General features: G+C 32.3%; 1 protein-coding gene across 1 annotated transcript; it reads right to left on the bottom strand.

Moving 5' to 3' along the window:
• Nucleotides 1–10,808: 10,808 nt before the first annotated feature.
• Nucleotides 10,809–14,580, bottom strand: LOC18095906 (G-type lectin S-receptor-like serine/threonine-protein kinase At4g27290). The gene is made up of 7 exons (XM_006370565.3): nt 13,120–14,580; nt 12,863–12,979; nt 12,332–12,483; nt 11,953–12,163; nt 11,595–11,832; nt 11,282–11,432; nt 10,809–11,205 (listed from the first exon to the last, which is right to left on the bottom strand). The coding sequence occupies exons 1-7, from the start codon at nt 14,402–14,404 to the stop codon at nt 10,897–10,899; spliced, it is 2,463 nt and encodes an 820-aa protein (XP_006370627.2). The 5' UTR covers nt 14,405–14,580; the 3' UTR covers nt 10,809–10,896.
• Between the last annotated feature and the right edge of the window lie 423 nt (nt 14,581–15,003).

The raw sequence follows: 15,003 nt of genomic DNA, 5'->3' as shown, positions 1-15,003 counted from the left end.
TGTTACACTCTTTTTTTACGGTCATCACTCTGCACATGCGTTTCAACAAAAAGCTCCATCAAGTTTGGCTCGCATCCAAGAATCGTAGCTTGCAATAAAAAAATATTATCAGTTAAATATATTTATAAAAAACAACTAATAAAAAAATGGATGTAATAAAAAAATCCTACCATCCGCTTCGCATCCGAAATGAACAAAACAAAGTTGTTGGTGTGCATGGTAACAGAACCATGTACATGTTGGTTCTAGTAATTTGTACTAGACTGTGACTGTATAGTGAAACGCATAGATGTCTCATGATGAATATATTTCGCCCATATAGCCTTTGAGACGTACGGTGGTTTAAAATACTTCCACACTACCACATCATTCTAGTTTAGAAGCTCTATTTCTTTCCTATATTTTTTGTGGGGGTTTTGCGCCTCATACTAAAAATCACACAACCTATATGGTACAAATTAATTGTCTGTTAGTAAATGAAAAATAAAATTTCAATATTTGGAATAAAAAAATATCTTGAATTCGATCTCACCTAATTGTAGCGTGATTCTCCCAAACTATCCTCATAGCATTATCATCAGCTCTTTCCCATTCAAATTTTCTCTTGAAATAAAAATTTATAAAAGAAAATTTTCAATAATTCCAATAAACGATCCAAATTAACATAAAAAATATTTAAGTTAATACTAATCTTAAACCTTGAAAACCATGCATCGACCTACGATTTCCATTCAAGATTTTGGAAACATAGCTCCATTGAAACAATGGAATTTCCATCGACAATTTAAAGAACGATGTTATTGTTTTAGAAACCTTAATGTTTGTATTTCTTAAATGAAATTGCATTCGTTAAATGAAAGTAAAACAAACTTACATTGAAAGGTCATCCTTCCATTAGACCTCGTACTTGCAGGTAAATGAATCTCATTGTAAAGGGACCCCACTTTAATGTTGCAACATTGCACTCGACAGGCCAGCATCGTAAGTAAATGTCCATGTTTCAAGTGTATGTTCTTGGTCGGCACCTAATGACCCATGGTTGTCAGCATTGCTACTAGAAAAACTAGTAGCAATCCTGCCCTCGCAATGTGTAATAAACTTTCTCCAGAGCATCTACACAAATTAAAGGATAAAGAAATTAAATGATTTTTTTAAAAAAAAATCGGCAGCATCTCTCCTATACAGGAAACTACCCAAAATTGTAAAACTTGCGAATACACAACATATATGCCACAAACCAGTTGACTTTATTCAATTTCTTCTAACAATTTAGCATAATTTAATTTCATAGAAAATTTTCATTTTCTACATGATAATATTTTTAATCATAAATTTACAACAAATTATTATAAATTTACAACAAATTAAAAATATTAATTAAAACTAATCCTACACATTTAATTGAAATTGAACAACATAATTGAAAACAAAAACAACTAAAATTCATCAAAATAATGCAAAAATTATTACAATAGCAACTAAAATTCAACACAATTATTTCTAAGTGATAATATTTTTAATCCTAATTTTTTTTTAAATATATTCTAAAATTATTCCTACACATTTAATTGAAATTGAACAATAAATTTGAAAAACATAACTAAAATTCAACAAAATAATGCAAAAATTATTCCAATAACAACTAAAATTCATGTCATTTATTAATTCATAAAATTATTAAGAACACAAAATTGAACAAAAATAATGACAATAAATAAATAAATAATGCAAAAAAAAAAACACAAAAAAAGGAATGAAAAAATCTTACCTTAAGGCGAGCTTGATTTCGACTCTTAATTAAAAAACCAAAAAAGAAATGAAAAGAAAAGAAAAAGAAATGGCATTGTTATAAACCCAAAAAAAAAAAAATTAAGAAGAAGAAAGAAGAAAGACAACATACCTTAAGATGAGAAGAAAAGAGAATGCTTGATCTCGGGTTTGAAGGAGAGAGAGAAGAGAAGAGAAAAAGAGATAAACAGGTGTGTGAGAGAATATGAGAGAAGAAGATAAAGCCCTGATATCTCATGGTTCAAGTCTTTTATTTTAGTTTTTACTGACGGGATTACCGAAAAAATATTTAATATTATTATTTTTAATATTTTCATTGGTGATTCCATTTGTAAATTCAAATTGGCGAAGAGGAACAATTCTCATGGTCTCTAGAATATAGAGACAAACACATTCCATCGGTATACCTGTATGTAATGTGTCTAATAACAAAATAGTGTTTGATGATAAATTGTATCTGTATTTCCTATTTATCCATCCTACAAATACTTAAATTCACAAAAAAAGCATACACACACAACACAATAACACAAGTTCACATCATAATAATAAAATAAATATTTCTTTGCCATTCAATAATAAATTAACATCATTGTCTTTACATTGAAGTGAATTTCATCCATAAATATTACATTATAGTTTATGGCATTACACATTCGTGCTGTGCAAATTAATCAAAATTATATTTTTCATCGTTAATTGACTTATCGTCATCTCCATCACAATCTTGTATGTTGATTTCATCGCTATCATCTTCATTGACTTGTTTATGTTCGCAAGAGCTCAAGATTCAAATCTTTAGTGTCATCATTAATAAAAACATTCTCAGTAATATGAAAATTTGTATTTTTTCTAAGTCATTAGACAAAGCAACTTAATATGGATCAACTAACTCATTAAGTTGAAAGACATCATCTCCCACAATTAATTCATCGTTGTCATCCTGAATAACCTCATCACGACCCCTGGGTTTGGTTTTCACCATGGATAACTAATTAGCTCTTGAACGATCATTTCTAAAGGAATGATTGTATGTGTAAGAAACTTATTAGCATTGCTTAGAGAGAACAAAGACATCATTGACATTAGAGAGTCTAGCCTTTAAATTAATTTTGACTAACCTATGATGGAGATCTACTTTGATTTCTTTGTCAGTGGTGTCATACAAATAGCATTTGAATAAAAATACTTTATTCTGCTTTATATGATATTACAATTCAATGACCTCTTCCAACTTCTTATAGTTGTCAACTTCAGACTCATTAAAAGTCGATCCCTTAACATAAACTCCACTGTTATATGTCTTTCTACCCTACCTATATTTTTCAGTATAAAACACATGTTCATTGACAAAATACCCGTTGTAGCACTTCACCTTATTTTTATGACTGAGACTTAGTAAAGACAAAGTAACACTAGCATTCTATCCTGATTGATAAACCTGGTACATGAAGTATAACCATGAATAGTTAACATGAAATGTGTAATGAAATTAAGTATCACGAGAGATAAAAATAATTAAATAGTACTTACATGTGTTCTAAACCACGTGAAAGTTTTTTCATCTTGTAATCAAAAGATTTGGGATTCAGTCAGTTGAGAGTTTTGCAATAGTAAATATTGATGATGTTGCCTGCGAGAAATTCAATAATGTATTAGTTTATGATATTATAAGAGATAAATTGTTAAAAAAATAACAACATGTTAAGTAGTATACTTACTAAATAAAAGGTCTCAGTTCATCATAATTAAATAACATATAATTATATGCTTATTTGAATTCTATTTTTAACAAATATCTTCCCATCACATAATTAAATGAATGTTTTGAAATATGCAAAGAAAGATAATAAAATTTTAATTATGATGTATGTGTAAACCCTAACCTCTCAAATGCATATATGCATCTATATTGGACCGAACCTCTAACTTTTGCCTCAAATAGTAAATGCACGGGTAGATGTTTTATTGAGTAAAAAAAAGATGGAGGGAATATCATCTCAAGTTTGCATATTGTTTGGATAATATTCGTTTCAAGCCTCTTCATGTGTTGTTTCTGTAACTTGTTGGAGCATATATCTCTAAAGACGTGATTGATCTCCGTGAGTGCATCTCATATCCCCTTTACCAATAAATCTCGGTACACTAATGGAATGAATATTTGCATAAACATGTGGTAGTTATGACTCTTCATTCCATACAATTTGCAATCCTTAAAATTCACCAACCTTGATATGTTTGAGGAATGTCCATCAGGAAAATATAGACTTTTAAGCCATTGGTAGACAAGTAACTGTGTATTCTTGTCTAAGGCGAAGTTGGTTTTGGGTTTTATGACTTGTGACCTAATATAAGTCAACTCTATATTTTTACGGTGACAAAACAAAGCTATATGCATTCTAACCCTGATGTTGTCCTTTGTCATCCCATTTATGTCTATAACCGTGTTGAAAATATTCTCAAACACATTCTTTTCTGTGTGCATGATATCAGGGTTATGGTGAGGAGATTGGCCTTTCAATAAAAAAACTCTTAAAAAATACTCTGTTTTATCTAATTATGAGTCAAACCATAACTAGAAAACTTCTGCTTATTGGATTGAAAACCAAACACAATGTCACCGTACTTCGACACTATGTTTTACAATTCTTCACCTAAAAGAAGTGGTGGTGCAACATCCATTTTAACTTTGCCAACAAATAAGTCCTTTATGTTTTTTTTTGAACCTGTAATCTGTTAGCAAGAACCATAGATGACAGTCGAAAAAAGATGATTTCCTATTGTTTGTTAGCATGAATGTCTTGTTATTTTCTATACAGTATGGATATGCTAGTTTGTCATGCATGCTCCAACCAGAAACCTTTCTATAAACTGGAAAATAATTAATAGTCCACATTAAAGTTGTATTCATCAGAAAATTTTGTTTCCTCGATACATCATAAGTCAAAGCTCTGGATGACCACAACTGCTATTCGGCAAAAATATTTGTATTTGGGGTAAAGATATACAAATTTGGATGAGTAAAGACTTTAATGAGGATTTTGGAAGGCTTAATTAATTTTATTAAGGACTTAATTGCAAGAAAAATCAATTTTTTAGAGTCAATTCAGGTGTTAATTGGAAGAAATTGAAGTTTGGGAACTAAAATTAGACTTTGTAAAGTTTAATTGGTCAAATAAGGGGTTTAATTATGAAAAATTAAAGTTTAATAGCTAATTAAGGGTTTGATTGAAAAAATTCAAAACGAATGATCAAATCGTAAAAGGCGTAAGATTTTAAAGGCTAAAATTGACCACATCAAGGGGAAAATTGAAGAAATCAAAAACCAAGAACGAAAATGAAAATGACGCTAAACTTTCAGGCTGATATTTGAGTCTGGCGAGGGTTAAATTGCATGCAATTAAAATTTTTGTGTCAATTAATGGTGCATGTGCCTCAATTAGAAGAATGGAGATTAAATTGAAACTTTGTCAAATCCTAAATTAAAAACCCTAAATTTAGAGTTTAACCTAGACGACGTGTTATTCAGCATTTGATTATCTTCTTCTTTCGCAGTTCACAATGATTAGGTTGGCACATTTCAAGAGTTCGTTGTGAAGTTTTAGACCTCTAAATGGCATGTGATTTTTTACAAATAAAAGAGGAACATCCCTTCTACAATCCCATTTCTATGAAATTGGACGTTTACATCCAAATTCTTCCATAGAAAAGCCCGACATCTTGTCACTGATCAACTATAACTTAATTTTCAGATTATTAGCTGATTAAGTTGGCACTTTCAAGCAAGTGAATATGGAGCTACAGATCTCTAAATTAAGCAAGGTTAGATCCAAACAAAAGATGTTCACCCCTTTACCAACTTCAGGTGGTCTTCAATGATAATGACATTAGAATTGCTCCAACGAAGCATAAAAAATAGCCAACTCGGTCAGCCTTAACTGAGATATCTATTGGTGCAAAACCACCTAATCTTTTTATGTGTTCACACTTTAAAGCTCTTTGAGGGTTCTTATTAAGGGCTATAAATCATTCCTCTAAGATTAGAAGGTAAAGAATGCATGCCTATGTCTTCAAATATAGGAAAACCACCTAGGCATAAATCACCATTGCAAAAAACATTGAATGACAGAGGTTCTAGCTGTGAAATTTTATTTAGAACTCTCTCATTTTAATCAAAGGGCTCAACTTTGATCAATCTTTAATGAAATCCATCAAAAACCCTAGAAAACCCTATAAATAACTTTAAAAACTCGAGCTGAAGAGAGGAGGAAAAAAGGTGAGAAATATTGAGAAGGTACCCTAGTTATGAAGGTTGACGAGCCTAGTATAGGGTTTTTTCATTTTTCAAAGGGAAGCTAGTTCGTGGAAACAAAACCTTATAAAGGAAAGCAAAGAAGGGCAATAGTTGTTCTAAGGGTTTGAAGGTATATTTCTTAACCTAAAAGTGGAGTCCATGTGGCCTGTGTGAGTTGATTTTGATTGTCATTTGGTTTGTATTTATGTTTACAAGTATGGAAATGTGCTTGGAATGCTTGAAAAGTAGGGATGTGCTTGTTTCTTTTTCTTTTTCTTTTTTGTAATTTTTGATTTTATGGTTTGATGTTATTCTTTTAAGCATTTTAGGATGGGTTCGATTTTTTTGATGGAATAAAAGCCTTTTAGTTAAGTTAGTTTTTGATACAACAATGCTTGTTTTCTTAGTTTTGTTAGTTTAGTAATGCATTGATAAGTCATGTTATTAATCCTGGGTTTATAAGGCTTTAGTCATGATCAAAATATGTTTTGAAAATAAAATTTGAATCCAAATTGCATGGATGAGCTTGATGTTTTTATTTGCAAGTTTTGAAAAATGGGATTTCATGCATGTTTTCTGTGATTTGTTATTTTTTGTTGTTTATTTTGATTCGAATGCATATGAATATGACAATGTGGTTTGTGTGAACAAAAAATATTCGGTTTGGAGGCTTGGTATGCATTTTTGGGTTTGGCAGTAGACTAATGTATTTCTGGGCAAAATCTAGGTTGGTGTTCTTCATGTTCTTCCCAAGAACATTGCTTTAGCTACAAGTTTTTTTACCTGTTTTATTTCATTTCTTTGCATATTCACATTTGCATAACATCATTAGAGAATAATCTAGGGTCTTAATGCATCAATAACTGTTTTTTATGAGTTTTAATCCAAGTGTTTTGTTTTTGGTATATAAACATTTTTGATCAAATCGGGATTATTGAGTGATAATTGTTGAGTTCGTGCTGCTAGAATCACTTCGAATGTTCATTTGTGTTCTTCGTTTTTTCTGGGTTTTGATCCACTTTCACTAACTTTTTTGAGTTTTTGACAAGTTTAATCTTTTTTAGGTTTGTTTGTTTTTTTTTTTTTTGCTTATTTTTAGGTCAAACCCATGTTTTTAGTTTGGTTTATGGTCGAACCAAAGATTTTTGGTTAACCTGGTCGGGTCAAAATTGAATCCATGGCTAAGGCTTTGTTTGGCTAGCAATGTTTTTGCTAAAGGTTTTTTTTTTTAGGGTGTATTTGGCAAACACCCCTTAGGCTTGTTTTAGGGTGTTTTATTACAAATACTGGGTTTTTGTCAAACAAAACACAATAAAAATTGTAAAAAAATTATAAAATAATACCGTTTTTTCTTGCATATGGAAAAAAATCCTTAAAATTATTTGAGCTTTTTTTTTATTTAAAAAATTGAAAATACTTTGGCATGTTTTTAAAAAAGATATTGCATGAATTTTACATTAGGTTTGTAAAATTCCAAAGGATTTTGGTCTATATTTCAATAACCCTAAAAATTATAATTCATGGAAGTTAATGGTCAACATCCTGATATAAGTGTTGGAGCTATAAGTAGGATGGTATTTAAATACCAGGAGTTAACTAGAAAATTTTAAGAATTATTTTATATATTCATCAATTTTAATCGGGAGTATTTTTCATCATAATATACGAGTTGTGGAGAACCCTTTCGCCTTCCAGGATAAGTGAACCTTGTCAGGGCACCTTTATGGACCCTTCCCTTAAGAATTTATCTAGGCATACGAGCCCATTACTAAATTTAAAATGCCAGATTTATTCATGAGTAAATCAGACAAACTACCAATTAGAAACCCATCAAAACCTTTAAATTGTATCTATTAACAAGTCCAAGATGCAAAACAAGTGAAGACTTATGTATTAAGGATTTATTTTAGAGCTTATTGTTAAATCTTTATATCTTACACAATAACAAACTAACATGAACTCACACACTTCACATTGCATACATAAATAAGATTGATATACATTTAATCTATTCAAGTTTTACCAGGTTTGAAACTGCTAAAACTGGTTTTTAAGCTGAACTAGTCAACCGCTTGGACATACCAAATGAACTAGTTGACCATTATTCATCCGTGATGAACTCTTGGGAATTTTGCAGGAACCGGTTGACCGAATGATATGGTCATTTTAACTGATCGACCGTTTTAGCCATCAGAGACATTCCAATGACTATAAACGACTAGTTTCTTTTGGAAACATATATATATATATATATATATGTAGCTCTCGTGAGATTTCTGAACATACTCTAAGTTGTGTTAAATTAAATTTTTATATTCTAACATAAGAGTATAAAATCTCACACTCATTACACTTACACACCTTTAATCATTCTAAGTGCTATTAAGTGAGTTATATAGATTATAGTTTTTAATTGTACAATCTACTATTTCAGATAGTGAATTTTGTTGTAAACAAATCATAATTGTAAACACTTGAGAATTTGGATAAACTATTGGCATTGGTGAGGTATTGTCACCAAGAGAAAAATCTTGAAGAGAGAATATCTTCAAATGGTGTAATTGCTTGGTGTAGATTCATCAAGAGTATTGTATCTTTCACTTGGAATAGTAAAATAGTATAATATTCGAGTACGGTTGATACTTAAGGTGTGGATGTAGACTTGCCGAACCACATTAAAAATCAAATTTGTAACTTTTCTTCTCTTATCTCTCTACTTTAAGCAATTTAATTAACGGAACAACTTATACATCTGAAAACTCAATATACCTTTTAATAGGTTTAATGACTTTTGCGAGTGGAGGAACATGTCAAAAATTGTGAACATTTCATCCAGCACAATCAACTACCGAGGATACAAGAGTGAGGAAGTAATTTCATTGTTCGAAAATAATTCAGTATATATATATATATATGTAGCTCTCGTGAGATTTCTGAACATACTCTAAGTTGTGTTAAATTAAATTTTTATATTCTAACATAAGAGTATAAAATCTCACACTCATTACACTTACACACCTTTAATCATTCTAAGTGCTATTAAGTGAGTTATATAGATTATAGTTTTTAATTGTACAATCTACTATTTCAGATAGTGAATTTTGTTGTAAACAAATCATAATTGTAAACACTTGAGAATTTGGATAAACTATTGGCATTGGTGAGGTATTGTCACCAAGAGAAAAATCTTGAAGAGAGAATATCTTCAAATGGTGTAATTGCTTGGTGTAGATTCATCAAGAGTATTGTATCTTTCACTTGGAATAGTAAAATAGTATAATATTCGAGTACGGTTGATACTTAAGGTGTGGATGTAGACTTGCCGAACCACATTAAAAATCAAATTTGTAACTTTTCTTCTCTTATCTCTCTACTTTAAGCAATTTAATTAACGGAACAACTTATACATCTGAAAACTCAATATACCTTTTAATAGGTTTAATGACTTTTGCGAGTGGAGGAACATGTCAAAAATTGTGAACATTTCATCCAGCACAATCAACTACCGAGGATACAAGAGTGAGGAAGTAATTTCATTGTTCGAAAATAATTCAGTATATATATATATATATGTAGCTCTCGTGAGATTTCTGAACATACTCTAAGTTGTGTTAAATTAAATTTTTATATTCTAACATAAGAGTATAAAATCTCACACTCATTACACTTACACACCTTTAATCATTCTAAGTGCTATTAAGTGAGTTATATAGATTATAGTTTTTAATTGTACAATCTACTATTTCAGATAGTGAATTTTGTTGTAAACAAATCATAATTGTAAACACTTGAGAATTTGGATAAACTATTGGCATTGGTGAGGTATTGTCACCAAGAGAAAAATCTTGAAGAGAGAATATCTTCAAATGGTGTAATTGCTTGGTGTAGATTCATCAAGAGTATTGTATCTTTCACTTGGAATAGTAAAATAGTATAATATTCGAGTACGGTTGATACTTAAGGTGTGGATGTAGACTTGCCGAACCACATTAAAAATCAAATTTGTAACTTTTCTTCTCTTATCTCTCTACTTTAAGCAATTTAATTAACGGAACAACTTATACATCTGAAAACTCAATATACCTTTTAATAGGTTTAATGACTTTTGCGAGTGGAGGAACATGTCAAAAATTGTGAACATTTCATCCAGCACAATCAACTACCGAGGATACAAGAGTGAGGAAGTAATTTCATTGTTCGAAAATAATTCAGTATATATATATATATGTAGCTCTCGTGAGATTTCTGAACATACTCTAAGTTGTGTTAAATTAAATTTTTATATTCTAACATAAGAGTATAAAATCTCACACTCATTACACTTACACACCTTTAATCATTCTAAGTGCTATTAAGTGAGTTATATAGATTATAGTTTTTAATTGTACAATCTACTATTTCAGATAGTGAATTTTGTTGTAAACAAATCATAATTGTAAACACTTGAGAATTTGGATAAACTATTGGCATTGGTGAGGTATTGTCACCAAGAGAAAAATCTTGAAGAGAGAATATCTTCAAATGGTGTAATTGCTTGGTGTAGATTCATCAAGAGTATTGTATCTTTCACTTGGAATAGTAAAATAGTATAATATTCGAGTACGGTTGATACTTAAGGTGTGGATGTAGACTTGCCGAACCACATTAAAAATCAAATTTGTAACTTTTCTTCTCTTATCTCTCTACTTTAAGCAATTTAATTAACGGAACAACTTATACATCTGAAAACTCAATATACCTTTTAATAGGTTTAATGACTTTTGCGAGTGGAGGAACATGTCAAAAATTGTGAACATTTCATCCAGCACAATCAACTACCGAGGATACAAGAGTGAGGAAGTAATTTCATTGTTCGAAAATAATTCAGTATTTTTTGATGAAGAAGATGGTCGGAACGGACCGCTACCCTTAAAAAAGCCTGGTTCCTTTGGCTGAGGCAGTGTATTCTCACCTCCTAGCATCCAAACCACAGTGGCCATGCTTGGCCTATCATCAGGATGCTGCTGCACACACAAGAGACTAATGTTTATGCATCTCATGATCACTTCTGATAAATTGCATGACTCTCCTGGAAACGCCTCAATTAAGCCCAAAGGTTTTCCATCTTTCCACAATCTCCATGCCTAGAAATGAAAAGGAACTTTCCGTCATCCACTTGTTCAGTACACGCAAGTAAGAAATTGAAACCTTGACACTTACATGTCCAATAAGGCTTAGGCTATGGTCTGGATGACAAAATCCTCTACTCTTCTTTCCACTTATTATCTCAAGCATTAAGATTCCAAAGCTAAAAACATCAGACTTCACTGAGAAGAGCCCATCAGTAGCATATTCAGGAGCCATGTAACCACTGCCGAATGTCATTTAAACACAAAACATAAATGTAAGTATACTAGTATTGCATCTGGCTCAAAAACAGATTTCTTATGTTTGACTCTACAGCAAACAAATTATGTGCTTTGTTACCAAAATATAAAATAAAAATAATAAAGTATGGCAGGTAAGTGCTTACTAAGTCCCGACAACTCTTGTTGTGTTTCCTTCCGTCTGGTCTCCACCAAACATTCTGGCCAAACCAAAATCAGAGATTTTTGGGTTCATATCCTTATCAAGTAAAACGTTGCTTGCTTTAAGATCCCTGTGTACAATCCTCAATCTGGAATCCTGATGAAGATATAGAAGCCCCCTAGCAATACCACATATAATGCTGAAACGCTTGGACCAGTCTAACAGTTTGCCTCTTGTTTGATCTGTAAGTGTTTGTGAGTGCAACATGCCACTTAAACACTTAGAAACAAGCTTGATTGTATAACAAATCAAAGACATACGTAACGATAGGATAACAAGGCTTGTCTGGTTGAGAAAAGTACCGAAAATGAAGGAATCGAGGCTTTTGTTGGGCATGTATTCATAAACCAGAATTTTCTCTTCTCCTTGAATGCAACAGCCAAGAAGTTTTACAAGATTTCGGTGCTGAAGCTTTGTAATCAGTATAACTTCATTTTTGAACTCATTTAATCCTTGTCCAGAACTCCTTGATAGCGTTTTTGCTGCTATTTCTTGGCCATCTTCTAGAGTACCCTAGAAAATGCATCCCAAAATACTTACGCTTATCTCAATAAAACGGGGCACTAGAAGTTAAAATAGTCATTTGCTTCACTTTGAGAATGTTGGACCGACCTATCTTCTACATAAAATGAGGTACTTCGTTTTTCTTTTAGCTATTTCACTCGAAATTGAGAAATTTACCTTGTACACAGGTCCAAAACCACCTTCTCCTAGCTTGTTGTTGAATGAAAAGCCGTTGGTGGCTTTGGCTATTGTAGTGAACTGGAATAGGGGTAGCTCCAAGTCTTCCTTTGGTCCACTATCTATCTGATCATTTTCTTCTCTGTTGCCTCCTGTTTTCTCAGACAGTGGAAAATGGGAATCACATACATGATAAACGAGGAGAAATGAATAATGAGCTAAGATGTTGAATGTTCAGATCAAAGATAGCAGTTGAGACAATGATTACAAAACGGAGGCAATACTGAACTTCACTCTGTAATTTTCCTGAATGCTACTATCTAATCAAGGCTAAATCATGTAGTTATTTCAGTTGTTCTAATTGTAAATCCATTGAACCTTCTCGGCTTCTCCAAATTCTAACCAACGATAAGCTCAAAGCCAGCTAAAAAGCTGTTCCTTTCTATTAAACTCGCAAAAAACAAGATAGGCGACCAAAAGCATCCCGCAGACCAAAAGCTCATTTACTGAAAGCAATCAGAGTAACTTTACCTATGAGTTTTGCCTTTCTTTTGAAGATGTAATAGGCGACCAAAAGCATCCCGCAGACCACGGAAATAGATAGTGCAATTCCCACTGCCATCTTTATGTTTGATGCAGCTTTTGCCTCTTCATGGTCGATAAGAAAGAGGAAAGAAAGAAAGAAATACGGTTACAATACAGCTAAAAAATTAGAGAAGCTACAAAATGATGATTAAATAATAATCTATATACTCATGGATTAACTAAGACTAAGGATAAGCACTCACTTGATTCTGAAGCATTCATGCGAATGTATATTTCCTGCCCTGCAGCTGGAAACTGTCTAATATCTATCAGATCGCCAAACCAAACAGCACAGCCACTGCGTTCCTTTATATTTGTAGCTGTATATGCCATACAAGAACAGTTTTGTAAGCATTTTGACCTGCATTCCTTGAGATTCATAGTTTTGTTTACCCAAGAATTTGTAGCATCTGGCAATTTCAAACCAACATATTTAACGAATCCATCTCCCTTCTGGCAATCTAGTGGCTTATTTCGTACACACCCTTTAGACCAGTCCATTGAATTCCAACTCTCAGGTGATCTAGGCGTGAATTTTTCTAAACATTGACAAACTGGTGACTGGCTCATGATGCAATTTCCATAGGCACCACAAAGATTGTAAGTGTCACAGTAATCTCTCGGCACAGTTGCATAGAGTACCCATGTCTGATTGATTTCATTCCAGGTGTAACGCTGCCGAAAATAGGTAGTTTGGTTCATAACTATCCTCGTGATTAAAGATTTATTTTTGAGGTTGTATGTGTAATAAACCTCCTCCCCGTCGTCGACAAAATCAAAATAAAAAACTGGATTAATCCTTAACGCCAGCCCACCACTGAACCCGATACCATTCCATGGACCACTTCTATAGTACTTCTTGGACCCCTTCCACATAACTAACTCAGGATTACTCTGTAGTTGTGTTCCCCAAGTAAAATCTCCAGAAGATGGATCATCAGGGCTCTTCCAAGCTGATAGCCGCCGATCAAGTCCAATCCGTAAGTCCCATCCAAGCTTCATTCCTGGAAGCAACGTATCAGATGGATAATCAAAACTCTGCCACAAATAGATTCCAGAATTGTCGTCTTTCTCATCTCTTAAGACCAGATTCCCAGAATCCTGGAGTTCTCCCATTGCACTCTGCGCTGCTTTCTTTGAGTTTGATGACCAAACAACAGTACTATTGTTGTTGCTGACAAGTACAAAATTTCCTGTGTTGTCTAACATCAAGAAGCCAGAGGAATCATTGATTGGGTTGTTTCTGTTTGCAACCCAAACAACAGTTCTAACTGGGATGTTCTTGTACCATATTCCGACATAACGGTTCCTGGAACTTCCAGGACTGAAGAAACCAAGCTCAAAACTTCCATCTTTCGAAACTAAGGTTCTTGTCCCTCCATCACGAATAGATTGAGACAAAGTAAGGGTATTGGCTGTATTACAAAATCTAGAGAATAGAAGGAGTAGATTCGCAATAATAATTAGCATTGAAGAAAGAGTGTCCATTAGCAACTGGGAAAACTTTGAACTATTTTGCTTTCTGTAACAGATGGAATACAGGAATGATTTCCAATCTACAATGGTCAAAGTAACATAGAAGTGGACAAGTCGTATTTGTTTGCGTGAGCAAATCGCTATGATCTTTCTTTCTTTTCTCCTCTCTTATGATAGCAGGAATCAGAACATCAGAAATACAATTAGTGGTTCAAAATTTTAAACAAAATTTATAAACTTTCTCACATCATGCATAGTATATATTACAACAAGTTCATAAATATTTGGATCACGACGAGGAATCACGAGAAACTTAGTTATATTTGATCAGTGTTTTAATATATAAAGGATAATTATAGAAAAGACTGATTAGAGGAATAAAAATAGAAATATAAAATAAATATATTTTTATTAAAATAAATTTATAATACTTTAAAGCAAAAATCATACAGAACACTTCCTCTTTATCTTAACTATTTTTATCTTTTTTATTTTAAAAAAATAACCAAACACAACCTATGTGAGAGAACTGTCCCTTTTCTTTTTTTAAGGATGACAAGGCTACTGCATCTGTCCTGTACGGAAGCATTAAGGCAACAGTGGTGAGCAGA

This window comes from Populus trichocarpa, chromosome 1 (genome assembly GCF_000002775.5).
Source record: "Populus trichocarpa isolate Nisqually-1 chromosome 1, P.trichocarpa_v4.1, whole genome shotgun sequence".
Classification (NCBI taxonomy): domain Eukaryota; kingdom Viridiplantae; phylum Streptophyta; class Magnoliopsida; order Malpighiales; family Salicaceae; genus Populus; species Populus trichocarpa.
The sequence above is the reverse complement of the archived record's forward strand: the minus strand, read 5'-3'. Positions and strand labels throughout refer to the sequence as shown.